This window comes from Nyctibius grandis, chromosome 4 (genome assembly GCF_013368605.1).
Source record: "Nyctibius grandis isolate bNycGra1 chromosome 4, bNycGra1.pri, whole genome shotgun sequence".
NCBI lineage: Eukaryota > Metazoa > Chordata > Aves > Nyctibiiformes > Nyctibiidae > Nyctibius > Nyctibius grandis.
Window position 1 is genome coordinate 91,816,181 of NC_090661.1, and position 27,997 is coordinate 91,844,177.

General features: G+C 40.3%; 1 protein-coding gene across 1 annotated transcript in view; it reads left to right on the forward strand.

Moving 5' to 3' along the window:
- The first annotated feature begins 868 nt into the window (after positions 1–868).
- Positions 869–27,997, forward strand: part of CFAP58 (cilia and flagella associated protein 58) — a 69,275-nt gene continuing 42,146 nt past the window's right edge. The window contains exons 1-10 of the mRNA XM_068397453.1: positions 869–1,220; positions 8,959–9,035; positions 10,259–10,540; positions 15,592–15,740; positions 17,546–17,702; positions 19,783–19,977; positions 22,061–22,198; positions 23,935–24,094; positions 25,823–25,905; positions 27,062–27,253. Of these exons, the coding sequence (XP_068253554.1) occupies positions 869–1,220; positions 8,959–9,035; positions 10,259–10,540; positions 15,592–15,740; positions 17,546–17,702; positions 19,783–19,977; positions 22,061–22,198; positions 23,935–24,094; positions 25,823–25,905; positions 27,062–27,253 (1,785 nt within the window). The remainder of the gene's footprint in view (positions 1,221–8,958; positions 9,036–10,258; positions 10,541–15,591; positions 15,741–17,545; positions 17,703–19,782; positions 19,978–22,060; positions 22,199–23,934; positions 24,095–25,822; positions 25,906–27,061; positions 27,254–27,997) is intronic.

Below are 27,997 nucleotides of genomic sequence, written 5' to 3' on the forward strand. Positions count from 1 at the left end.
TCGCTTGGCAGCTCAGGTCCTTGCTTGGCAGCTCACACCAAGCACTCATGCCTGAAGGAGATGTGCTGAGTATGGTTTAGGCCTATGGCACTCATTAAATACATGTTAATAGTAACGTTTGCTTAGAGACACTGCTGGAGCTCATCTTGCCTGACCACATAACAGACATCAATAGCATCATGTCCTATTTTCCTGAAGGATTTTAATATGGCAGTTCCCAAGAGAACTGCTTCAGTGGGAGATTGCCAAGTTGAAGATGCAAAGGCCACTAAGGCTCTGGTTCTGCGTGCCAGTTTTACAGCCCATGACTTCCAGCATCCCAGCCCTGACTCACTCTGATCCGAGCTACAAATACCTACTGGCCATCTTCAGAAAGATGCCCAGGCACATGAACAGCAGCTCTACCAAAAACACCGCTCCTTCTCTCTATACTCATTAGAGAGACATCTTGTACCTCAGAAGAATGGCAAAAAAGTTTTGTAACCAGCTAAGCCCAAGCCACGTAATACTGAACACGCAGCAAAGCTCAGTGATGCATTTTGAGTGGACTGTAACGCCTGAGCCCACCACCGACGTACGGACCCCCCCCCGTGCTGCCGGCACCAGCAGAAAGAGGTGCCTGCGGGCTCTCCGCTCAGCATGACCCGATCCCGCCGAGGTTCCCCATGCGCTCCCATGAAGGGGGCTGCAGCCGGTCCTCCTGCAGCTCACGGGGCCCCTGCAAGCAGGCGGCCTTCTGCTCCCTGCGCTTGGCTCCCGGGAGAGGAAAGACAAAAGATCTGTAGGAACTTCGGTGGGCGCAGTAATCTGCCTCGGGGGCCTGATCCGGCCCGGTGCCCGAATACCCACTGCAACGAGCAACTTAGGCATGGAGAGAGCACAAAACGCAAAAGTTACTTCGCAAAGAGAAACCGGGGAAAGTCACAGCGACGAGACCTGTTGCAGGCAGACACCGGCACCGCCGCACCCAGTCCCGCCGCTCTACGCTCCAGCACCGCCGCGGCCACCCCGGGCCGAGTCCTTCCCACGGTGGCAGCGCGGGGGAGCGGGACCAATCCCCCTCCCCCGAGTGCTCAGGGTCTCCGCAGTCCCGGACGAGACTTACCGGGCCTGGCCGGGCTCCGCCGGGGCCGTCGCTCCGCTGGGACGTGGGCGCAGACCCGCGGCTGTGGCGGCGGCGGGGCGTCCCACGGCGCGGCGGCTCCGCTCGGCGGGGACAGGCGAGTCCGCCCCGCCTGCCCGGAGCCGCTTTCCTTTTCTCTTTGTTTTTTAGTTTCTCTCCTCCCTCAAACCTCCCCCGCCAGCCCTAGAAGCCGAGGCATCCTCCGGCGGGCTGCAGTTTGCTCTCTGAGCTCCCTCCCGTCTCCCCCATTAGCTTCCCAGATGGTTGTTGTGCTGGGGGCACGGGGGACGGAGAGGAAATGCGCTCATTCTGCTTCTCGGATGTATCTGACCTCCTGGTGGTCGTGCCTGAGAGCCAGGAAAGCAACAGAGCCACGTAACCTCGCTTGTAGTTTTATCGAAGCAACGTAGCAGATCCCAAGGACGCTGAACCGTTTTCCTGCTCAGAGCTGGCACAAGTAGAAAGACACTTGTGAATCTGCCCAACATCCTTTCGAGGTGGAGAAGTGGTACCCGTTTCCTTGCAACAATGGGGGACCTGAAGCACAGCAGAGTTAACTTAACCAATGATAAAGGCCAGTGTAAGGGATTTAAAAAGTATTTTCCAACACTGCCCTTATTCTAGTTAAAGGGCATCTTCTTCCAGATCTAGCAGAGAAGTAAGTTTGCTCAACAACTATCACTTCCACGAAGAAGCTTAAGGGCACCAGGTTTGAGCAACAGCATAGTAACATCTGATTTAGGGCAACTATAAATCCCTTTATTGCACGCTTCCTGTTTGCACAGCATTGCAACTACTGTCTTATATTAAGACTGTTATGGCATGTTGCACCGTTCTCCAGCACTGGCTAGCTTTGATTTTTTTTTTAAGCTCAGATGGTGGAATGTGCTGCAGTGGGAGGCAATCTGCGTGTTATACTGCACTAAAATTTTGCGATACCAAGAGGGCACCAGGCAAACGTGGTGGCGCAGCCTTGCATTGAAGCTGTCTGGCTGTGAGTAATAACTGGGACAGTTAAGTCAGACCATTCTTTGAATTTCCTGAAGTGCTTATGGAATTAAGTAACAGTTTTAATGTTATTTAAAGGGTTTGTGTTTGTAAATGTGTGTGTATGAGCATTGTTTCCTTAGTGTCTGAATCAAGTTTATTCAGTTTTATTGGCAACATGGGTGTTTTTAGTACATTCCTTTCTCATTATGCCATAATCTATGAAGATCTTCCTTAGCAAGAGCAGTACTGGAATCTCCCTGCTTCTGCACTGCAGGACTCAGCCTGTCTTGGTGTGTTATTTATTTCTGCTGGGAACTTCACAGCAGCAGCAGGAGAGAAAAGAAATCCTTCTCCAAGATCACAGATATTCATCACCTAAGTCAAAGGAAAATGTCTATTAACTATCACCTGCATAAAGCCTGACAAGGTAGTAATTACTGATTCTGACTGTGTGTGTGTGTATATATATGTGTACACATTGGACAATACAAATAGCTATAGGTTACAGTGACTGTGATTTACATTCACCTGCAAAATCTCTTTGGGATACAGCTAGATGAACAAGGAAAAGGCCTGAACATTTTTCAAAGGAAGGCTCCCATCCCAACAGATTATATTACATATCCACCATCCCATTCAGGATCCACTTTCTGTGCCATGTAAGATGGTATAAAATTATGATAACAATACGATACATGTAAATGGAAAAGTCAAACCAAGACACATTCATTTGATTTGTATTAGGTTTTTTGACGCAATTCAGCAGTTTGAAAGAGGGGGGAAAGCGAGAAGCACATACCCTGACAACTCCGGCACGATTCATTGTTTGAGTACTGCTGCACTGCAGAAGGCTTAAGATCATTATCTATCTTGCCAAAGGTAACAATTTGTTTGATAATGAGCCGAGGTCCACTAACCTTACTCAGATGTTGGGCAGGACCTGAAGCTGTGAGCAGTGCAGTAACAGTACCACAGTTCCTCGCACACTGGGACATAGTCTGTGGCTCTGTGACATGGCTGCTACTGCAGCAGAATTAGATATAATAATATTATTTCTAAAATGGACTCTAAGTTCCCATCAGCAGGAGCAGGACAAGAGCAAGATTTGGCCTGAGAGTTAAATTCTAGATATATTTCTCAGCTGCTTTCAGACATCTTGGAGGACTGAGGAATTATTTTATTCTTTCCACTAGTATTTCTAATACATTACAAAACTAGCAATATTTCCTTAAACTATTACAAGCAGCAAATAAAAAGAAAATAATCTTGCAAGATCTACAAAAAGAGAATAGGGATACAAAAGAGAGGCCATGGGTAGGCAGCAGTGAAACAGGTTTTAGCACAGCTTCTAGCTGTCACCTTCACGGGGAACTCAGCTGATGGCTGCCAACCTGGAGCACACAGAGGGATCACATTAACACAGAGAAAGCAGGAGTGACAGTCTTGCTGGGGCCCTACCTTTTATACTGCAAGTGGCTGTGTAAGCCTAAGGGAGACTGCAGCAGGACAGCATTTTAACAGGCACAGCTCAGCATGACCCAGCAGAGCAGGAGCATGAGCAGACCAAGGGGAGAAGGGAGTGGGGGACTCCCTTCCACCCATGGATATTTCACACCTCCTAGCTACCATACAGGGAAATGTGCAGGGAGACGAGGTCACCTCCTCACAGCTCACCATATGCTGTCCTCATCTACCCCCTTCACCTGACCTTATAAACATCTTAAATCTCTGTGATTTCTACAACCTTCCCTGTGTATTAAGAGAGGAGGGATTTTTTTTTAATAGCCTCTTCCTCTCAGAGGACTCAAGTGTCAAGTAGTGAAAGATGCTAGAGATGTTTTCAGTTAGAGGGAGATTTGGTGGTTGAGAATTAAAAGGCTGAAGAATAAAATATGAATGAGGGGAACAGGATTCAGAGATTAGGGCGTGGATTCTGCTGCTGGAACAGAAAGGCTGTTGGAAAGCATAGAGGGAAGTTGTTTCTGCTAATGAACACTTGATGACTCTAGACATATTTGAAACTCATTTTTCAATACACCCAAATGTTCATGATGGGGAAGACAGCGATGGATCAGAACTGGTAAGCAGGTAATGGACAGTATTGATTGGAGAAACCTGAGTGCTGTGCAAGGCCAAGTGTGTTTATGCTACCTTGTAGGCTTTCCTTCACAGCCTCTCTAGGGATTAATGATGCTGAGCAGCCAGGATGGGAGGGGGTCACTTCTACCAAACTGTTCCTCCAAATACATAGGAGGAAGAGTGCCTCCCATGTCACTCTCCAAAGCTGTAAGTCAGATTGGTAGCATAAACCGTAATACTGGTGGTGGTAAGGGCCTGCAGTGGGCAATGATGGTGACGGGGATCAGCAAAGCATTGCTTTCCTCCAGCAGTCTTGGAGAATCTCTGGGTTTGTCTCAGAGAAGGATGGGAGAGAGGAATTTTCTAAAAGCATGGCAGGCCATCGTAATCCTAGTTGCAGAACTGGGAGGAAAAAACTAGGACAGGAGACTCTTCTGCAGTTTCAAACCATGCTAGGGAATGGCAAGTTCAATTTAGTTCCAGGATTATTGACTTAATTTGAGTTGCTTTCCATAATTGTCATCTATTTTATTTTTTATGTAGAGCATGTAATTGTACATTATACACAGACTGCTTGTCAGCTTTAGCTTCTGTCTCAGAACTAACTGAGCTCTTTATTTGGGTGTTTCTATTAATCAAACATTTCCATGATTTAACTTCTTATGAAAATGGTAATGAGATATGGTATATTTCTTCCTTTTGAGATCATTGGCTCAACTCTAGTGCCAAACATCATCAAAGGTTGCTGTTATTTGAGGTCTGTTGCGTGATCTTTATGAACAAAGTAGATAGCCTCAATCCAATTTAAACTGAACAACTGTTCCCATTATAAAACTATCATTTAGTTTGAAAATAACAGGAGGAGAGGACATTCAAAAAGAATAGAGTAAAAATATCGGTTAGATAATTAAGTAATCGAGGACCGCATAACATTTCCTTGTCACTGGAGAAAAAGAAGTATTTTTAGTAAGCTCTTGTTCCTTTTAATACTGAAAAACTGATGTAACCCTGAGAAGGCAAACTGGCTTCCAGGGTACAACCCAGGATGTCAGCCCACTGGCAGCATCTGTAGCGTCACTGGTGTTTGAGGCCATACGGTTGTGATGGATTTCCATATCGCTGGGGAAATTACAAGACTTACAGTCAGGTAAGTAATATTTATGTAACATATTTGTAATACATATAAAGCAATATTTTAATATTAGCGAATTGTTAGGCAAATTTTGCTTTCCTTAGTGGTAATCTCCCATTGATGATGTTACCTGAGTAAATTGAGAAAATCGTGTGCAAATACAGGACCTCATCCATGAACATATGTTCACCCAACCATTATGTCTCCATGTATTAATTAATATTTGTAACACGTTTCTAAACCAGAAATCTTGTCAGGGCTGAAAAAAGCTATTATTTAGGGGAGGGCAGTTTATCAAACCAGTGTGGTGGTGGAGTGCCACCTAGTGTTGGTCTTCCTTACAGCAGTGTGGGGTGAAAGGAAACCCATTTCACACACCCCCCCTCCCCCCCCCAAGGCTTTCCTTTATCAATTCTTCTTATCGGTACCTTCCAGTGTCTAGAAGGTTCATTTTACTCTTCCCAGAAGACATATACTGTCATGGCCCCTGCCCCAAATTGCTTACATTCTCCTGGGTGATGTTATGATGAGATTTTACTCTATTTATTTATATCTCTGCAGTAGCCCATAAATCCTTCCAGTCAAGAAGAAATGGCTTATCATTTTCATGCTGCTACAGTTTAAAACGTACATTAGATTAACTGCCTGAGGGTTGTGACCTCAAATAAATCAGTGAGCAAATATTTCTTCTCTAGTAACCCTTTCTGCATGCACACAAACACACCCCAGTGATGCAGACCTCTCTTTTATGTGGCTGGTGAAACAGGTGATCCTGCTTATTTACCATAAAGTACGGGTGTCTCTTGAACAAAGTCAGATATTCAGGGAAATAAATAATCTTTTCAATGAACTGGAACTTTCTGGGTCTGTCTTGTCCCTTCTGTTAATGGAGGTTTATTTATTTATTTATTCTTCTGTGGCTGAAAGGTTTTCCCAGAATGGAGAACATAGGCTCAGCTTAAAAGGGGGCATTAAAAAGTGATCCCACTTCGAGAGCTCCACCTTGTCTAGAGGTTCACTCTATGACATGAGCACATCATTTATGGCCATGACAGTCACAACACTACTGCAGGATAGCAGATGTGGTTATTTCCACTTTACTGATGAATATAAAGCACAGGGAATTTTAAGTGGCTGGTCCCAAGCTACAGGAAATTCTTGCTAAGGTCAGAAACCCAGATGTCCTCTTGAGTGTCAGTCCAGCTCCTCAGTCATAAACGTGTTGAGGCATTCTGAAGGTTTGTTGCAGGATTAATTCAAAGTAAATGTTTGAGTCTTGTCACAGGTTTGTGTCCTGTTTGTTTGCACTTATAACTATGTGTTATGAGTTGTGGCGTTCTAAAGCATGGTCACTGGCTTATCAAAAATGGACAGTAGCATGAGTTATCATGGACTCCTAACAGAAGTAGAGGTAGAGGTGCAGCTACCATGACTGTGAACTCATTGAATTTGAATGAATTTAGCTCAAATAGCACTTATCTTGAAGACCAGCCTGTACAGTCAACCTTAGAGGGTCTCACAGGACACAAAGCACCAGGAGTTTGAAAAACAGAAGCTCATGGGAATGCCTCAATAAAGGGGTATAATTTTTGGACACATTTATGCTGTTACCTACAAGTGCAAACATGAACTTTGCACTCCTGTTTTGTTGTTAAAGCCATAAGAAAGAGTATAATAAATACCAATGTTATACATTTAAGATGTAAATTTGAAGATTTTTTTGTTGTATCATATATATTTTTTAATTCTGAGCATATCCCCTTCCTCCAGCAGTATTTTGCTAACAAAACTAAAATAATGTCTTTTGATATTTCTTTACACGTGCAGCTGTTGTGTTTTAAAGGTCTAAAAGTTTGGTCCTCTTGAGAATCTGAAATCCTAGAATCAAGGAATTTATCATGATCATCTTCCTGGTAATTTTATTACATAAGAAACTTCAGTACAAAAGAAAATGAGGAAAAAGAAGAGTGCAAAGCTTAGAAAAGGAACTGTGTTGATTTTTTATTAGAAGTGTGCTTTGAAATGATTGAAACTATGTTTCAGCATGTAGGATATTTTGTAAATTGTCATACATACAGAGAACACATTATAAAATGTGTAGTATTCTCCAGTTCTAATGTAAAATCAGACCATTTGAAAGCATCCATTTGAAATTGCCTATTTTGCCATGTAATCAGTAAAATAAAGCACTACAATTCAGGCTTCATTAAATCAGGAAGAGAAAAAGTTTTCCACCATTATTAGTTTCAAGTGGTACTTTAAGGTCATAACCAACAGCCATTCTGCTAGGGAGTGTACACATGGTACAATACATTCCCTGCCCTCAAAAGCTATCAGATGAAACAATTTGTGACCCCATAGAGATGATGAAACTACTATTTCAGGGGTTAGCTGGGAGTGGAGCAAGCAGCAGGCGCTGGTACTTCAGCAGAGCTCTCCAAGCGCAGAGCCACTGCCCTGCGTTCCCTTGCTCTGCGCCCCTGTTTGTGCAGTACCATTGACACGCACAGACAAGCTAGTGTGAACAGTCAGGTGCGATGAAATGCAGAAGCCAGGCTCCACACGTCATTTGTGCCCCAAACCCGCACAAATCCCATTTTATCACCTTCCACAGGACCCTGCCTCCCTCCCTGCCTTGAGGGGACATTTGACTCTCCCTGCTGAGCTGCTGCACCTCGCCGACCCCGCTGCTCTCCTCACGCTCCTGCCCTTTCATTTCGGAGGGGAAATATTCCGCCGTGTCGTTGGTTAAAATCCCTGACGGCTGAATTTCAGCAGCCAGACGGACAGCTGTGGAAGGGAACGCCGAGGCCGAAGGGACGGGCGGGTGACCAGGGTCTTGTGCAGGGCCGCGACGGGCCTCTCCGAACAGCCTCTGGGCCGCGGGCCCACACAGCCGTGCGGAGCACACGGAGCCCGCAGGGCCCCGCCGCCAAACCCGCCCTCCACGCCCCATGGGCCGCCACCGCGGCCCCAACGGCCCGCCCCGCCCCGCCGCCCGCCGCTGTTGCTACGATACGGCGGGGCGGCCTCTGCAGGGCCGCGGCCTAGGGCCGCCACAGCACCGGCACCGGCACCGGCACCGGCACCGACCCGCGACCCGGCCCCTGCCGCCCCCAGCCCGCCGGCAGCATGGCTGAGGTGAGCCCCCCCCCGCTCCATTCCCTGCCTGGTTTTTGGACAGGATGAATGCTATACCTCAGAAATAAGCCCAACGAGATCATCTATACATAATCTCTATCTATATACCGTATTTATGTGACGAGTTACTTTTGTGAGCAGAGCTCAATTAGATCCTGTGTTGAGAGCAGGAGCAATTAAGCTACTTGTACATAGGCAATAATAACACTTAAATTGTAGGAACACCTGCTACTTGTAAGATTGTGGATGTGATTCCCCCACCCCCGGCCTGTATGCTGTTACTGCTCTTCTTTTAACTCTATTTATGATTGCAAAAGTAAACGAGATCAAAACTGAGGGGTTGATGTTGGAGAGGAGGATGAAATAAGAAACCCCAAGTCATTGCTGTGAGTGCCAGGGCAGGTTTGAAGGGGTTACACACCAAACTTCGGCCATGCTGTGCATGAGCGTGGGTTTTAATACTCATGTTATCTTTGCTGTTTTCCCATTGAAGTTTCTGACACAGAAAAAAAACACTCAAATCAGAACCTTGCCAAGGAGGGAGGATTTGGAGCCGGTACCTCTGCCTCGGTGCGTCGTGTGGCCTGAGCTTTCTTTCAGGTCGTAAGGGTCTGTTTTTACCCTTTCAGCTTCAGGTTTTCCAGGTAGCATGAACTCATGTACTCCCCCCCCCCCAAAAAAAAAACCCAATGAAACAAATGAAATGTGTCGGTTTGTTCTCAGAATTATTTTATTTTAGAATTTTGAAAATTCTTGCCTTTAAACTGTTTATGTTCAAACGGTGAGTAGGGGCCTGAACCATTTTTGAAATAACAATCCATTGGTTTGGGGGGGCGAGATATGAGGGCAGATTTTTTAGGTTGTGGGAGCTGTGCAGCACATCTTTGCCTCTCCTCTGTGAGGGGGGTTTGCCATACATCCATGGCCAGCGCTAACAGGAGAGCTGTTTTTCTATCCATGTGAGTCCACCTCTGAGATGCGATTATAAGGACATACCTAGACTTCAGATTGCAGTGTAGAGACGTTGCAGTAAGTTTTGAGCAAGCTTGAGTAATGGCAACGATATATCTGTGACAGCACGAAGCATCCTGTGGGCTGATTTATCTTGCTGCTTAGCAGGTCAAGCTAACTTCTGAGAAGTGGCCATGTTGCCTCCACTTGGTATGATTGCGTTCTGCTGAAGGCTGTAAAGGAGGCTTATTTGAAGCTGTTTTGAAAAATATTGGTGGAATTTGGTGTCCAGCAACTGAGCTGGCAAAATCTGGCATCAGAACTGAGCTACAGCAGAAATATCCCCTGTGAAAATAGCATTTCCTACAGAGGAAGGATTGGCTTGCATTGGCATTACTGGAACTTTCAGAGATGCTTCTCTGCAAGTGATTTGCTGGCACTATCTGCATAGAAAGCATAACCTAATCAGACTTCAGAGTGTAGAGAACTGGGAAGAATTGAGGCTAAAATACTGGGCTTCCTGAATAGTTGATGTGTTATTTAAACACTACCACAATGATGATATTTTATAGACCTATCTTTAAAGTAGTTGTGGTACTCAATTACAGGAACTCTGACTGTTAAAGCACAAATTATTTCAGTAAAATTGGGGGAGATCTGTTTGAAAAATAGCCTGCAATGTGCACATCATATGCTAGGAAGAGAATTGTTATTTCAGAAAATTTTGTCATTATTTCTTAGTAGCTGTTACACACTCAGTATATTGCTTTTTTATATTCTGGGGTAATAAGCGAGATGTTGAATTCCTCCTGTTTGTTGATTATCTATCTCATTTCATTCAGGAAAAGTCTGGCAAACCATATCTGGAAGAAAGTGCATTTGAAGCACTGGAAAAAGACTTCCAAGAAGTGATCAATCTACTTAAGGAAGATAAAACTCTGGAAAAATTCCGAATCGAATATGAGAAGCTCCATGATGTTATGAAGAAGTCTCATGAAAATGAAAGGCATCTTATGGAGAAGTGCAGGGAGCTGAATGCTGAGCTTGTGGTGAATTCATCTAAAGTAGCTGTACTCACAAAGCTCTCTAAAGATGATCAGGAAACTATATCATCAATGAAGACGGTAAAATTTTGTTTAGAATTAAGTATGATCTGCAAATTATTAATGAAAACCACGGTAATAAGAAAAGCACCTACAAGAACACTTTATTTTATGTAGAGAACTAGCTGGAGGACTAACTATTGAGCTGGCATCTCCAGTTCTTTAACCTCTGCTTTGCTACCAATCAGTTTGTTTCTTTAGCCTGATATTTTTACTAGTCCCAGTCAAATTCGGTGTTTATTTGCACTAAATGAACTCCATCAGCTTTCAAGTACTCACTAATAGTTTTTGTTTAAGCTTTCCCTCTGTAAAATGGCACATTTCCAACAATATACAGTTTTTGAGACTGGATTCATTAATATTTTTTAAGTGCTGCTTGAATGTTAACTATTGCCAGAACTTCAAAAATCTACTTACTTGCTGAAATATGTATTGTACACCAGGGAAGTGGCATCAACTAATAAGAATAAATGTTTCACAGTGTTTTTGAAAAGGAATCCTATATAGCCTTTCAATGTGATTTGACCAATTTACTCTGATGTGTTCTTTGTTATTATTGATTTGAACTCTGTCAAATCAAAGTGCTTGACTCGCTAAAAACAGTCAATTTTTTAGACTTACAGAGAGGTTTGACTACCAGAAACCTAAAGCTGCCAAATGATCAGAAGTCTGTATTTTGAACTTTTTTCCTTCTGATGGTTTAAAAACTTATGCTGTGATACCTAGACAGGCTTTCATTTAGCGTTTAGTTGAGAAGCCTCCATGCCTTACAATAAAGTGTTTTGTTCCAGTAAAATAAATTCAGTGTAACAACCCAGAGTGATCTATGAGCACTACAGCAATAGAAGTCCTTTGAAACGGAGTTTCTTGCCCTTAGAATTATGAAGAAAATACACTCAGAGTAAATATAAATAGCAGTGCTGTCATCCTATGGCTGCAGCTTGCAAGCCCATGGTACTGCTCAAAGCATCCTCAAGGAGGAGGAAAACTGCGTAGAAAATCTTGTTGGTTTTCACTGCTGATGATCAAAACCTGGTAGGCAGGTCTCAGGAACAGCCATGATCCTTAGCGTTACATGGCAATACTCTGAGTGTGAACAGTAGTAGAGGCAATCCCTCAAGATGTTCCCAAGCTGAGGAGACATTGTCTTAGTAATGTTATAAAACTGAGGAGTGGGAGAGTAGGAAAAATAAGCGCCTTTCCAATTTCAGCAGCTAATTTGAAGCTCAGGCAAGGTATGGCTTAACAATACTACATACTATTGAACCAGCTAAGAGATTTTGTAGTGAAAAAGCTGCTTGACAACACGATCCTATTAGAACTGACGTGCAATGCCCAACACGTGACATTTCAATTCTAGTGGTGTGCTGTGGGCCAAGTGAATAGCACCGATACTTTTTCAGTTTGATTATGAGAACTAGTCTTTCCCTTAAATGTTCAGGAATTATTTGGGTGTTGTTTGAAATGTTCATGTCACGTTTTGGGGTTTTGTTTGGTGTACCGTTCATATTTCATGTTTTCTCCTTTCTGAAGGTAAGTTCCATTACAGCTGTATTATTTCACTACAAGTTTACTAACATTCAAAAAATGTTTTTCAAGTGCCTAAGGCAAGTGTTGAGGAAAGTTCAAGCGCTGAAATAGCAATGATATTCTTCAGCGCTAAATTAAAGAAACAATCTGTTCCACTGTTTCATTATTTATAAAAAACAGGAGAATCCTGGTGGGGCTGTTCCTTTAAAAATGGTGTAGTTGCTTCAAATTAAGGCCCTAAATCTTGGTGACTTGATGGGTCATCAGGGTAACAGGTGTACAGCCTTCCTTTTCTAGGTCATTGTTTCATATACAAATAAAAGTGCAGAAGCAATTTTTTTCTTCATGTGAAGTCTGGTTGTAATCAGTAGGATTTGTTTAGGGGCAGGGGTTAACTACACAGATCAGTGGCTGGTAGGACCCAGGTCAATAATAATCAATAGCTATTAACTGTCTGATGGTTGTTCAGTGCTCTGTTTTGTAGTTTTAATAAACTGGACGTAATAGTCCGCTGTTTACAGTCATATCAAAGGAGCAAAGGGCCAAGCTGAACACCAAGGGATTACAATTCTCTTTTTCATTGATAGAGATACTGATCCACAAGGCTGCACTGGAAGAATGCTAGAAGGGGAATTTATAGGAGCTTGTACTGCCCTGCTTGGAATTACCAAGTTTTCAATTTCCAGGGGTATCAATCCAATATACAAAGAAAGCATTTCAGTAATTCTCAGTTTCTGGGCAGTGAAACTGATGTGTTCTTTTGGGTTATTTAATGAAAATAAAGTAAGGCAGTTACACTTTATGAATTCTGCTTCACAACTTCCAGAGTTCCAGTACTTCTCCAAAAATTTTTGAATTATTCTAACTGCAAACATCCAGTGTGCTTCCATCTTTAATTATACAACAGACTGCAATGCATGTTACCTACCTAACCATGTACTGCAATTACCCAGTGATGCTGACACAGTGTATTCTTTCAGTTCCCCTCTCCACTGAGTAATAATGTGAATATTTTTTAAATGAGGGCTTCCACTATCACAAATTTCTTCCTCTTTACTTCTGAAGTTAAAGGAAGCAGTCTGTTGATCTTCTATTCAGAGTAAAAGACACAACCAAGAAACACTGCAATGAAGCCCAGTTTTGCTGATGCTGAAGTCTGTAGCAAATTCTTATTTAGATTTTGCTTACTAATGGGGCCATCATCTGTGCCTGCTAACTTTATTGGTAAAAATTGGTTTTATCAATACAAATTCAATGCGCTTGTTTTTATACATCAAAAGCAAGATAAAGTTCAAAAAGCACAGCTTAGGGTGACCTGAAATCACTGCTTATCTGAATGGCCTCATTGTCTTCAAGGGATCACTTTTGCCAGTGCTCACCAGAACAAAATACTCACTGAAGTCAGTAAGACCTCTCAGAGAGAGTATTGATTTTATTCACCAGTTCTGTCCCCCAAAAACTCCAATCATAATGATTTAATTCACCAATTTTATTCACAGTCTAATCAGCCATCAGGAAGCTTTGATTTAAGTAATCAGCTTTAACCTTAATTTCCATTTGCATTTTTCTAGAGAAAGGTTGGTTGCCTCTTATGGGTTGACAAATCTGAAACATGTTTATTTACAGCTATATTTTATGCTTTTCTGCCAGTCAAGATGATACACTATGTCTTCATACCTTTTTTTCAGTCTAGTGTGCATTTATTTAAATTTTATAATTCAACATTTTTATGTAAGATAATAACGAATGAAAAAATTATCATTTACTAGATGATACTTAATACTTTATCTGTGATCATTGCTGCATTTGAATGGAAATAGGAACTCAAAATGTATAAAAGGTGAAAACTGACTTTAATATTTAAAACTGTTTAAGTATGCTTGATACGGATGTGAAAAGCATATTTTTCAGACTAAATTTTGAATTAAGTAATTTATTAAGTAATGAAAATACTGTTTGTAAGTAGTGAATTTAATTGACTATAATCTCCTTCAGAATTTCTGAACAAGTAAAGCCCACTGTTTAACTCTTTGGTAATAGATTGGGAAAAAGAATAGAAGAGCACACATTCCTGATCTTTAAGTTCCAGATGGTTTCTCAAATTTGGATATGCTGAACTAGTTGAATAAATAAAATGAAAATGTATTCCCTCTCCAGTTTGAAGAAGTTACAGATGTGATATTTTGAGTTCTCTTTTCAGCAAATTCTGGTAGCCTGTTACTTCTGCTAGTTCAATAGCTTGAATTTTTAATTTAGGCAGTAAACAGCTAAATACTACATTTATTTAATTTAAAAGAGTTCAATAAATATATTAACAATGTACCATAATATAGGTGTCATCATTTTGAGTTTATTATTAAGTAGGTATTTTTAGAACCAGAGATGTTAGTTTCAATAAAGAACCACTGTAAACACTTTGATATAAATTAAATTATTTGATATCTTTCATTGTGGAGATGTTTTAAAATTTTTTCCCTGCCCTATTTTCCTATAATGCAAGTAGAAGTTGAAAGGAATATTTTGGCTTGATGTAATGATGCTTCTATCTGGCTTTCCTTGAGGAGACCCTAGAGCTAATGTAGAGCTGCACGCCACACTTGGAGTCTAAATCTGTACAAGTCCATCAAGTCCAGAACTCCACCAGGAGCCAGCTGAGAAAAGAGCATGAGAGAGAGGACATCATGCTGTGATTTGCAGCTCAGGGACTTCTAGTGTCAAAAGTAGTGTCTTCATTATTTACTGAGTCTTCGGGAACTTTTCTTCCAGTCCAGTCACTTTCTGAATGTATGCATTTTCTTAGCACAGGATTCCAGAACTGGTAGGAGCTTGTTTGAACCTGCTAAGGAATAAGCCTGCTATGTGATTCTTGAGGATCTGATTCAAGGGAGAGAGATGCAGAGGAAGTAAAAAAAGTCCAGTGAACCCTCCTCCCCTGTCCTGTTTGTGGATATCAAACCCTGGGCTTGTGAGAGGCACACGAGTCTGTCATTCAAGTAATTCCATGTGCTGAAATTTGGCATGAGAATTGTGGCTTTTCTAAATATATTGTTAAAAACAAAATATACTAGGTCCTCACAGATGAAAATGAAAAAAGAGAGAGAAAAGCCCAGAGTAACATCTTTTTCTCATCCAAATCAAATCGGGTGTTCATTGTCATAACAGCTAATACGACATAAGTGAGCTATTTAAGTAGATGGTACCTTTGTGGGCACTGAATTTTTGGTAAATTTTTAGATATTAGTAGGACTCACACGACCAAAACCTCATAGTGAGATTTGATAATGTTCAGATCTATGTGTTAAAGAAAATGTACTAGAGCTTTTGTAGTGTAAATTGACATAGCCTGAATGGCTCAAAATGTTTGCTATGCCCTCGTCCAAAAGAAAAGACAACTGGTATAGAAAACTGTTGTGAATCTAAGCATGAAAAGGTATTAAAATCTATTTTCTTAATTAACCAAAATGCAAGGCAATTAATTTTTAATATGTTGTTCATTTTCAACCCAATTTAATTTATGTGATTGTTTTCCATTTTGTTCCTAGGAGATTGAAAAGGCCTGGAAAATGATGGATACAGCCTATGAAAAGGAACAGAAAGCAAAGGAAACTATTAATTCACTGCAAGAGGAAATTGCACACCTAACTAATTTAGTGGAGCAAGGAGCTGTACTATCTCTGGGAAAGGAGTACAAGTAGGTTTTTCCCAGAGATGGGGAAAGCCTGATCTGATTTTCTATCATTCTACACCTTGTTTAGCCATTTAGACACTACAAAGACACTGGAAAACAGAAAGAGATCTTTTCTGCCTTTTACTTTTCTCATGAGTGCACATTTATTGGTCTATGTGTTTGTGCAGTAAGTAAGTACAGAATCAGGGTCTGAGTGAGTTGAATTAAGCTGAGAGATCAAATAAAAATCAATATTGTGCACTTTCTCAGTATCTGTCATATTGTTTTATCTGACTACCATTTCAACATACTCTGTCTTTGAGAATAGGATCCTGTCAACATTCTTACATGGGATGGCAGAAGGGTCAAGTAGATAAGTCAAGGAAGCAGGAGACTTGATTTCTTTGCTGTTCCCAGCTTTGTTAGAAGGCATTATCACTGTGTGTATTCCTGTTTGTATTTTATATTCATACGTTTTCAAGACTATGGGGTTTTTTTACTGAACACTTAATGCATAGAGGGACCTAGTGTCAGATGGAGCCTCTAGCTGCTACAGTCTGCAAATAATAATGATCCTCAGGACCTGCTCAAAAGCCCTCCAAAAGCTAGTGTTTGTAGTATCAGGTCCTCATATTGTGCTTATGCTGTAAGATTAAGTGTAAACTCAAAGATGAGATTAAGTATATTGACCCTATGACCTGTGCCCTTTCTATTGAGATTGCTGATGGTTGGCCCAGCTGGTTCTGGCTTGAAATTTTCACACTGTGTAAGGTATTTATTTATACCATGCATTCAGGATATGTTTGGGGCATGCTCTTCTCCCCATGCACTGTGTATCCAGGCTGCATAAGCAAGACTTGTGTCTGTGAGCAAGGCCTTTAATGTCCTCAAACGTTTCCCCTCCTACGAATGTGCCAGCACATAAACCACCTGGATGCATGAGAAATCCACTCCTTCACCTTTTGTCCTGAAATGTTCTGGACCTGTGTAACAGGTTTCCTTGAATCTCAAATCTTGGTCATTAAGCCTTCCCCTAGTATAACTCTTCCTAAAGACAGATGTCTGTGGCTGCTTTTTTTTCGCATTTTCCTGCAAGAGCCAGGAGATGTTACTTTGCCCAGACCTCACTCCTGCAGTTTCCAGCTGCTGCCCAGGCTGCTGAGACCTGCATACTTTCAATTTCTTCTTAAAGTTCCTTCTGTGTTGCTGTCCAGTTCCATGCTTAAATACTTCGTCTAGTAACAAGGCCATATGACTAGACAACTCCTTTGCAGGGCTGAAAACTCTATAGTCTTTTAGAACTATAAGGCTGGTTTTTAAGGTTGAGCTTGGGCCCACACTGCTTGGACTTTCTTTCAGATTGTAAATGTGTCCAAACAGGGAGTCTGTTTTATTCTTACTTTAGGTGACTGTAACATATAACCCAGCTAGGTGCCCAGTCAGGTAAGCTGCAGAGAGACTGCTTACAACAATGTAAACGTTTTTGGTCCTTGAGTAATTTTGCAATGGGCAGAGAAGAAGGAATTTTGTTTCCTGTTACCATTTTTGGAAACTGAAGGTTTCTTCAGACCCATGAGAACGTGATATAACAAGAAAGAGTGATTTATTGGACTAGGTTAGCTTTTAAGGCTGCCTATGTTGACGGTGACCATGATCACAGTAGATAGAGCACATAATTCAATTGACCAGCAGAGCCTTAATCCAAGAGGAGTTTAAAATGAAGCAAATTACTTTAAACTCCTGTTTTTCACAAAATATCTTGCTCTGGCATAGGAGGAAGAACAGAAAGGGCCTGTGACACTGCTTAACTATTATTTCCTTGCTTCCAGTATCCAGGATTTGCTAAAACTTAAAGAAGAGGTAACAAAGGAGCGAGACCAACTGTTGTCAGAGGTCGTGGAGTTACGTCAAAGTCTAACTCAAGCCACAGAGAAGCAGCAGGATGCAGAGAAGGCAAAAAACGAGGCAGATCAATCCATTATGCAGGTCTGTACAGATCACCGGGTGGTGATTTCAGGCTTTGTCCTGAACCATTCTCCACTCTTGCAATTGATCTCCATTGACTAGTATGTTACTACTTGTTCTTTCACATCTCAAACATTTTCATGAGTGCTCAGAAAGGAGTCTGTTGTGAATGTTTTTTGTATTTTTCTCTACTTCTAGGCTATGTCCTTTGCAAAATGTATTGTCACATACCAGCTGCTTCCATAGCTTCCCAATACCCTGAATGAGGCCAAGATTCCTCTGCCTGAATCATCTTTCATACTGGAGATGTGGGGTTTTTCTGTGTTGTAAATCCTTATGCCTCCAAAGAACCATTTAGAACATACACTTGGGATGGAGATCATAGGTCCCTGGCTGTTGACAGTGGTTGTCATATGATGCCATACCATCATTTTTAAGAATGTATCAAGTTCTGACTTAAAAGATAATGAGGCTATTTTCTCCCCTACTGCTTATGGGAAGCTTTTCCAGAACCTCACTTTTCTAATGGTTAGAGACCTCTTACTTCCTTCTTCACACTGATTCCTGCCTACTGTTTTTCAGCTTAAATAATTTTTCATCTTGCGAGTGTCTGTAGAGAGCAGTCATATTCCATCTCAGCTTTGCTTTTTTGCCTCCTCTTTAAGTTAGATTCCCTGTTTTTCTGACCATCTGAGTAGACAGTTCTTCTTTACTGCTCAATATGTGTAGCTTCCTTTAAATGTTTATTGCACTAAGAGATACAGAAGACTGAGGATCAATAGGATACCCACTGAATGGAGAGAAAGTAGAAAAAGATGGAAGATGATAGGATATAGAACTCTGATATATCAAAATATAAAAACATAGTTATGAGAAATAAAATAATTTAAAGCAGAATATAAATAGTGGCTGGAGCAAAACAACAGGACAGAAGAAAATCAGAAAAGAACACATAAAGAACAGAGAAGAGATGGAAGCAGCATTTAGCTTACTTTTTTTTTATTAATCACAAATAGGAAAGTAATGATCAGCCTAAGTTTCACACACAGAACTCGTTTCTGTTTCTAAAGCAGGTGGTTGGGAATGTATTACAAAAGAATATAAAACTTTGCTTTTCTGACAGCATTGTGGACATGGGAGAAAAGAGAGAGGATTGAAACTCCCGTCAAAACTTGTTGAATCTTGCCAGGCTTAATCTTCTCATACTCACTCCATCAGCCCTTAAATTTATGGGATTGTTAGAGTGTTTCTAACCACCTCCCATTCTCCCAGTATGAAATTATTCTTATCTTCTGACTGCTTAAATGACAATGTCTTTTTGAAGATCCTGTTGAAGACCCTGTCAGTTCTGGCAACTTTTCATCTGTGGGCTCAGAGGGAGAAGAATCTTTAAGAGAAGAACATCTTTCAATTGCTGGTCCCTGGCTGAACTGAATATTTCCATGTGGATCAACCCCCTGTGTCTCCTCTCTGCTGACTCTGCTCCATCACATTTTTGGGGAGGGAGAGAGCAGAAGTCATGAGGCAATCTATTAAATATGAGAGAAAGCTCCTCTTTCAAAGTTCCTGCAGAGGAACTTTGAGAGCAGAAAGATTGAGAGCAGTTGTGAAAATGAACACCAGTCTGACATTTCTCTCTTTCCTTTACCATCAATGTAATAAGTGTTTCTGCTGGTGAGATAGAAAAGCAAAACAAATATCCTTGCAATACAACATCATGCCCAAATTAGTTTTAATGCCGCATTCAGAAAGTACTACTTTACAAATAACTTACAACTGAAAATACATTTGTACCACTGCATATCCAGAGGAATGCTTTTGTGTCGGAACCGTGTCAGACCCTTCTGTGTGGGTGAACTGACTGGTGCTTAACAAATTCTTGTCATCAATAAATAGATTCCCTCATACAGGATTTTTTGTTCAGCGACTAGAGAACACATTTACTTCTGAGAAGATCTGACATATTCCATGTGGTAGTGAGTACAGTAGTATAGAAGCTCTTGTTTTCAAAATCAAGCATAGTAGAAGGAGAGGTGAGAGGCCTTGTTTTCCTGATCAAAAGGCAGCAGAACTTAAACTTTTGTCTTCTCTATTGTTATAGCTTCAGCAAGAAATCCAGCTGCATCAGAACGAGACATCACGAGAGACTCGAAAGAAGGAAAAAATTGAGAAGGAGCTGAAAAATCTTCTAGCTGAAATGGATAACAAGCAAGCTGAGATCAAGAATTTACAGCAACATATACAGAGAAACAAAGAGGAACAACTGAAAATGGAACAGCATCTAAAAGAGCAGAAGGTAGGGTACATGGCACACTGTATTCATCAGCTCTAAGATTAGGGTCAGATGTCAAAATAAGAAAATGGATTTTCCTGAAGGGAGAGGTTAGGGGGATTATTTTAAGTCAATAAACTTTAATAAATATTTCTTTTAATATAAATATTACTTTACAAGTGAATGTTTAAAGCTTGCTAACAGATTTCAGATAGAATTCCTCACATAAATCAGTGGTGGATCACAATGATATTGTTAGAGGTCATCTTGAAAAGATCCCAGCTAATGAGATAAAGTCAGTGAAGAGCATGGATGATCTAATGACAGCAACAGGAGACTGCCACGTTGAACTTCTGATGTTTATTGCCAGTTTTGCCACTGATTGACTATAGCGACATTGGTAAAGTCATTTTACCTCCAACTCCTTTCTTCTCTGTGACAATAATTTTTATCTACCTCTTAAGCTTGTGAAATAGTTTCTGTCAAAGGGCAGAGAACTGCCTTCGTAAACCTTTTTGATTGATTTTCCCCATTCTGTTTCCAAAAACTTTATCTGGAAATATCCTAACATAATGTTCTGCAAGTGTTTGAATTTTCAGGTTTTCAGTCCATTTCCCCTGAATTTGAGAAACTCTGAGAGAAGCAATTTCAGTAAATGGCAGGGGAGATCTCCTCACTGTAAAGCAGTCCTACCTCAAGGGAAACTTCCTTGAGAGTTGTGCGTATCTTGTAAATTTATGACTTCTCTGGCTTTTTCTTCCCTTCAGGTCCCTGAATTCATGAAGGTAGAGGTTTGTAACAATTTTGTGCCAACATAGAGTCTTTGTAAAATGCTTCACATAAAGGGATACAGGGAAGACTGGACTTTTTCTCTGAATGTCACTGATTTGATGCAGTTTTTGAGGGCAGCTCCATGATCTGCCAAGACAATCACATTGTTTTTAAATAGGATATCTACAATTCCTGGTTCTGTTCCACTCTTCCTCCTCCTTTCTATAGTCCCTTTCAGGCTTTCTAAGTGCAGATTTTAGGGGCATTCAATTGTCCAAACTATCCTGGAAACCAGTAGATCACATAAAGTGCAGTGCCTAGGCTAATTAACCAGGCTACTGCACTGTCTTTGTTGCCTATGCTGGCTTGAAGGTGTCTGTGGAGGTCCTGCATTGTCTTTTGCAAAAAGTTTGTCCAAAACACAGGCTGTCCAACTGTGCAAGATTCAGGGTAGAGATCTGCAGGAGAAGGTGACTGACCTGTTGCAATAAAGAATCGCCTGAAACACAGTGTTGTCCTCACGTTTGCAACACAAGAAACAGTATTCCTCGTTTTTATGTTGTCTTTGCTTCTGCATGCATTCAGAAGAGGGAGATTCGACTTCTTTTTATGTTTGTTAAGGGCATAGTACATATTGACTTTATCAGTTTATCACACATTAATGCTTGAAGTGAAAAATATGATGATTGTTCTTTCCTCACTTATGGAGTAATATCTGTGAGGGGAAGTCCCATCAAGCAGAAGAAACGACTGGCAGCTCCAGTATTGAACTGTATGTTTTCCATAGAAACCATGAAACTGCTGTTCTGGGCTTTTGACTGAAGACAAATTAGAGAGGAAAATGGTTGTGTCCTGGTCTCAGCAAACCATGTACCCAGAGAAATATTATCAGCATTTTAATGTAGGATTTGCTTGCTAAGGAACAGAGCTTCCCTGCCCTCTGCTGATTGAAGTAATTTGAATCTCATATTCATTTTCAGTAATTATATGTAGCAAGTTGCTGTGTTACATGATGCTTGCCAAATGCCTAACAAGTAGTAAAATATTTATCTACCACCTGCAAAAGAGACCTGCAAGAGAGACGTGCTAAGCTCCCAGAAAAAAATGTAACTGGCTATATGTTATTCATTAGAAATTATAATTTCCCCTAATCAATCTGAGCATGTATCATATTTCACATTAGTAATTTCATTAGCAATGAAGAGTAGTTTTTAAGCAGACAACAATCTGTAGCAGCTTTTATCTCCTGGGGAAATGGAAGGTTCTGTCTTCATATATATGTAGATATTGTAATGAGATTAAAAAGAATTAATAGGATTGTTCTTTAATCTAACAGATCTTGAATGAGAGAGCTAGTACGGAACTTGAGCAACTTCAGATGAGAAATAATAAGCTCATGCAGGACAGTGAGAAGCACAGTGTGATGTTTGAAGAGGTGATGCAGGACATCCAGCAGAAGACAGCAGAACTGAAAGTAAGTACAAGAAGGTGCATGCATCCTATCAGCCATATCACTCTGACTGCTGTCTTACCACTTGGGACAGGGGTTACATCAGTTCTTGTACTGATAACTCCCTATGGGTAGTTTTGGGGGAAATCTGAGGAGTTTTTAGGAATAGAACTGGCTGTCATTCGATGCAATTCTTTCTGCAGCAGTACCATGATGCAATCTCCAACCCTATCACCTGACAGTTTAGCACGTGTCCTGCTGGAGGAGCTGTGTTTCATAAAACACATAAACCAAAATGCTCAACACGCTGTGTTCATCAAGATTGCATGGTACTTTTGAAAAGCATAAGGTCTTTTTTCGATTGTGAGACCTTCAGATAAGAGCAACAACTTACTTTCTTACAGTGATTAACATCATCTGAATGTTGCCAAAACCCATTAAAATGGTAATAAATTATAATGACAGTGTCCTGGATAGCTTCAACTGAAAGGAGTTGCTTCCAACACTGAAATTTTCCCCCCACAGCATCAGCTGAGGAAGTTAAATATAAATAACGAAGATGGTGTTTACTTTCTGATATAAATGGTTTTCTTGCCTGACTTTACATTGTTTAACAGTTGTTTTGTACTACTCAGAAGAAGGTGAGTTTCAGCTGCGGAAGGATTAAATGTTTCCTGCATATACTCTTTAGGGTACTTTGAGAGCATTTGTGATAAAGGGTGATGTATAAATGTTAGATGTTATTACTCTGTCTACCATATCTTGCATTTTGTCTCATCATTGGGGTTAAAACACTAAACATTAGACAATCCAGGTAGAAAATCATTATCTTATCAAGGTTTAGTCAAGCATAACCAATTTACCTAAATAAAAAGGTTGTTTGCCCATAGAGAGCTTTTATTTTTTTTCAAATGGGACCTGTTAGTCAGAATGCTAAAAACTAACCACTGACAGGTTAAAAGCTCAGCTCATAACTAATAGGACACAGATGATTCTGATTTGAATCCTTAATGGGCTGTATGGTAGGAGCTTGTTTTCTGTTGTATTTTGTTAGGCAGACTGGAGGACATTTTTCTTACCTAACTGAGAAACAAACTACTGTCTCTTCCGGGTTATCTGGTTTTATCAATACCATAATTGTTTAAAACTTTATAAACAATGTGTTCAAATGTGACTTACATTTGGGGCTTTAGAATGTCAAAAGGAGATTTTTGATTCTATGATCTTATCCTAACTTCAAGAAAGTTGATGGAACTTGTAGAGTCATGCACACAGACTTCTGTGAACAAAAAAAGAGAAGATACTGCCCAGTTAGTAGTTAAGCCAATTGCTAAAGCTTCTCAGAGCTCCAGTCATGATCTGAGATGCCCTTTTTTGTAGGCTCTGTGCTTGCAGTTTAATCCTACAGTGTGCTGAGTGCCTCCACTATGGTCTTGAGCAACCCGAACTGTGAAAGTATTCGTAAATCTCTTGAAGATTATTGTCAGCAAGAATTGAGGAGATTCACATCCTCCCAGAGGGTACTCACATAGCAGTATTCACCATCTTACAGAATCAGTATCTGAGGCACTGTAGTCTGCGATGGCTGGAAAAACTATCAAACAGTGGCACTGAATTATACGAGGGAGTTATATTTACCTCTTAAAAGGAAAGACAAATTTCATTTGTTTTCAGTTGTGTTTCCTGGTATCTAGTTCCTTAATTTTTATGCAGTGTTTTGATTGATTATTTTCTCCTCTTTCTTTGTTGCTGTTCTGTAGTCCAGAGATGATGAAATGACTCAGATGCGTCTTGAAATTTCAAAGCTGAACAAAATAAGAGATGTTCTCCAGAACAAGCTGCGTGTTGCAGAGGAACAAAAAGTTGATGCAGAACATGAGAGAAACACCCTAAAAAATCAAATATCTGGACTGGAGAAAGGTAGGTGCCCAACAGATGGGTGTATCTGTCTTCTGATTCGTAATTTATTCATTCAGGGTACATCTTCCTGTTAGGATCATTCTCCTTTAGTGTGTAATATGAGACTGTATAAATGACAGCTGGAATCTACAGCAGCATTTTAAAAACCTTGTAGGCTTACCGAATTTTCAGAACGTAGCATGTGTGGGGTGAAAATACAACAGACATAACTGAGCTTTGTGGTGTGCCGATTTGTTCCGTGTCTCATAGAGAGTTGTCCCAGTGCACCTTCATTGCTCCTGCACTGGCCTGTGAGAGAGAAGCAATCTCAGAGCTTACTGAAATCAGACATGGTTAGGATATGCTTTTTTTCCTGCTTTGATTCTGCTGAATAGTTACAGCCTGGAAATGAACATGTGCAAGCGAGCTGATAATCTTAGTCCTGTTATGTTTAGGACTTCAGCTGGTCAGCATGGATACTAGAGCTGTCCAAGTAGTCACTTTGACTTGCTAGCAGATCTGGAAAACTTTAAGAAGGAGCTTTCAACATTTTTGCCAAATGGAAAACTTGGAAGAAAATGCCTTGGGTCCAACAAAATATTTTGTTTAACTTTAAAAAAACAACTTTTTGGGTATTTTTTAGCATTCAAAACCACTTTCTTTTTTTTTAACTTTAAAATGCAAATAAATTTCCAAATCAAATATGCTTTGAAATAAAAACACACTTTTAAAGCGATTTTCAGAAAAAAACAGTTTCATGATTTTTTTTTCCTGAAATAATATTATGAAATTGTCAAAATATTTGGTTGATGAGACTTTACTTTTTTGGGCAGAAAAAACCCCTTTGCTATAAACTTCATCTATTTCAAGTTTATATATACTGGCATAAGTGCCTCTCCCTGCTCTTGCTTGTTTCTAGCTCGTGTCCTGAAGAGACTGCGTGTACGAGATATGAATCGTTCCATATAACTTTATTTATGGAAAGTCGTGTCTGTTTTTCATGCATCTCTGTGAGGGTGGAAGAGCTTTCCCACAAGCATTTTGCTAGTACTGCTTAAGGTCATGCTCTGTACTTGATAGAAGAGAGGAACATAGTAAGTTCAAATCTGTACTGGAATGCCTGAGAATGGCTACTAATAACATGTCTTTTTGCAATATTTGACACATCTTAGCACTCCCATGTACTGCATTTCCTGAGTTGTAATGTTAGTGTAGCAGGTTTTAATTAATTTTAAAATATAGTGAAAAAGCGTCTCCAATTTTTAACATCTTTTTAATAGTAAAATTCCAGTGTTAATCTTGAGTAGTTTTAATTCCAGTGAAGCAAGTAGAATCTCACTGCTTCAAAGCAGAACTGGATTTCACGTAGAGAGATTAGAATAATTCTGAAAGTCCTTGTTTTTGAAAGTGCCTCAATTTTTGGGTGCTCACATTGAAGCTTCTTAAAAGGCTCTGATCTTCAGTGTCCTCCATGATCTCTGAAAATACAGCTTCTTTGTGGTATCTTGTTTTGAACACCCAAATATAATAAGTCCTTATACCATTAACTCCTGTGCCTCAGTTCTTCTAAGTGCCCAAATAAGTATTAATGTCATTAGCTGATACCTGAGGTTGCAAAACCTGGTCACAGCTAATTGAACTGTTCATGTAATGTTAAGGGTTTTTAAAAAGTCCACTAAGTTGTTTCTGCATTTTTAACAGCTGTACAGTTTGAATCCAGGATTTATTCTCTTTCCTCCTTTTCTCTAGAGTTGGAGGCTGCCAAAAAGCAGGCGGAGATTGACAAGAAAGCTATACATGAGCTTGTGAGGGAGAAGGATATGCTAAGCAAGGTGAGCTTGCATTGGTAATACTGATAAACAAATCTCACTGCTTGAGAATCAAATATCTATGGTTTAAACACTCACAGCGACACAGAAATGTTATAGAATAAACAGCGTTAAGTAAAGCATTCAGGTTTCCTTAAGCAGATGCTCACACTTCTTTTATGTGCATTGAAATAGCATTAGTACCTGTAAACACACAAAAGATTTCTAAGTTTTAACATATAAACTGGCAGGGAGTTAAAAAATCCTACATGTTCACCTTTATTGCAAACCCATTGTTTGATACCCAAAGAGTTCATTACATCTGTGCTTTTACACTCTGTAGCATATGAAGTTTAATACTAATCTAGGCACACCAAGTCTTTACTAGTAAAAGAAGAAACCAAAGTGTTGAAGCACCATGTAGCAGCTTGGCAGGCTGGGTTAGTACTAATCCTTGCTTTTAGGTCCATTTCTCATACTGATTGTTTTCCATCAGCCCAAGGTTCTTGTACTGCAGGATATCATCTCATGTTTATGGGCATTGCTGAGGTGTAATCTAGTAAATTCAATGCTAAAAGATGATTTCTGAGGTGCTTTACCTGGTATAGATTTACTGTCCTATGTCTTGACTTTATCAAAGGCTCAGATTTGGTGGGTAACAAATACCTGTTTTGTATAAGGAAAGAAATTTCGAAGTGGGACCAGAAGGCTGATTTTGTAAAGATGATATCTTGGTGTTTTCTCTTTAATCCTTATGCGTAATGTTAAACCAAGATTGGTTAATTTCCGGTTTGAACTTGCTATTTAGGACATGAGAAGGAAGGGTGTTTGGCTTTATTATTTTACTGGCTATTGGCATGCTTTACAATCTAAATGCCTTAAAGCTGGTAAGGTTTTTCCAGTCATTAGTAATATCCACTTGTAAACAATCCTATCCATTTTTTTTTTGTAATGCAGACACTAGTGTTTTAACTTCAAATCAGAAAAAGCACTATTTACCAGCTCTGTTAGAGATTTTTTTAAATCAGATTTGAGGCTCAAGTATTTCAACTGAACAAATTAGATAAGGGGTAATAACACTGGGAAATCCATAATCCATTTAGACAATGGCATGTTTTTGTCATAGTGGTGGCAGTGTTGCCTTTTCAGCTCAAGAGTCATTATTTTGTGTTCCCTGTAGAACTTGGTCAGGGCTACCAGTGCCACTCAGAAGCAGATAAATTTGGTGAAGCTCCATGAACAGTCGAAGAAGAACTTGGAAGGAGAAATACAGAATTATAAGAATGAAGCTCAGAAACAAAGGAAGATTATTTTCCAATTGGAGAAGGAGAGAGATTGTTTCATCAATGAAACCAGTGAGCTCAAACAGAAGGTAGGAACAACTTTTTGTGCAAGTGGTTCTTTCCTGTCTTACTCTCAAAACTGTCAAGATGATATATTCATTTCCTAACATGCCAGTGGGAGGAAGCTTAGATCAGTGGTCTTTACACAGTTTATAAAGATTTCTTCTTGTCCGTGCATATTACCTGCTACTGTTTCAGGTCTCACTGGGGGAACTTCATCAAGGGGTGTGTATTCTATGAGAGACTTGGAGTACAGCCATGTATTTCTCTCATTCAACAATCATTTGGGAAGTGAAACTAGGGCTGGAGTTCCAACCAAGGCCTCTGACTTCTTATACCTGAGTCCCACAATTGAAACTCTCGTATGCAGTTGGAAATTATTCTTTGATTGTTCTGTCTTATCTGCAAAGGACCTTATCTTACATACTACTGGTGTCCTCAAATTGAGGCAAGTGAGAGCTGATGGTGCTTGACATCTTTGTAAGAGACTTAGCATTTTGAAGGATTACTCCCAATATGTGAAAAAATCTGAACATGTTCAAGCTCGTCTGCAAACTAGATGCTTTCCAGGAACAGCTGCAGAGAAACAGTGCATAAAATTTGTGTTGCCTGCTGCCCATTATTAGGTAAAACTTTATTTCTGAAGGTATACTCAGGAACATGGTTGCAACATGTTCCATTAATTGCTCAAGATCACATTGAAGGGCCCTCCAAGAAGCTCATTGATTTACTGGGATTAACTTTCAAGCTGTTTCAGCTCACAAGTTATTTGT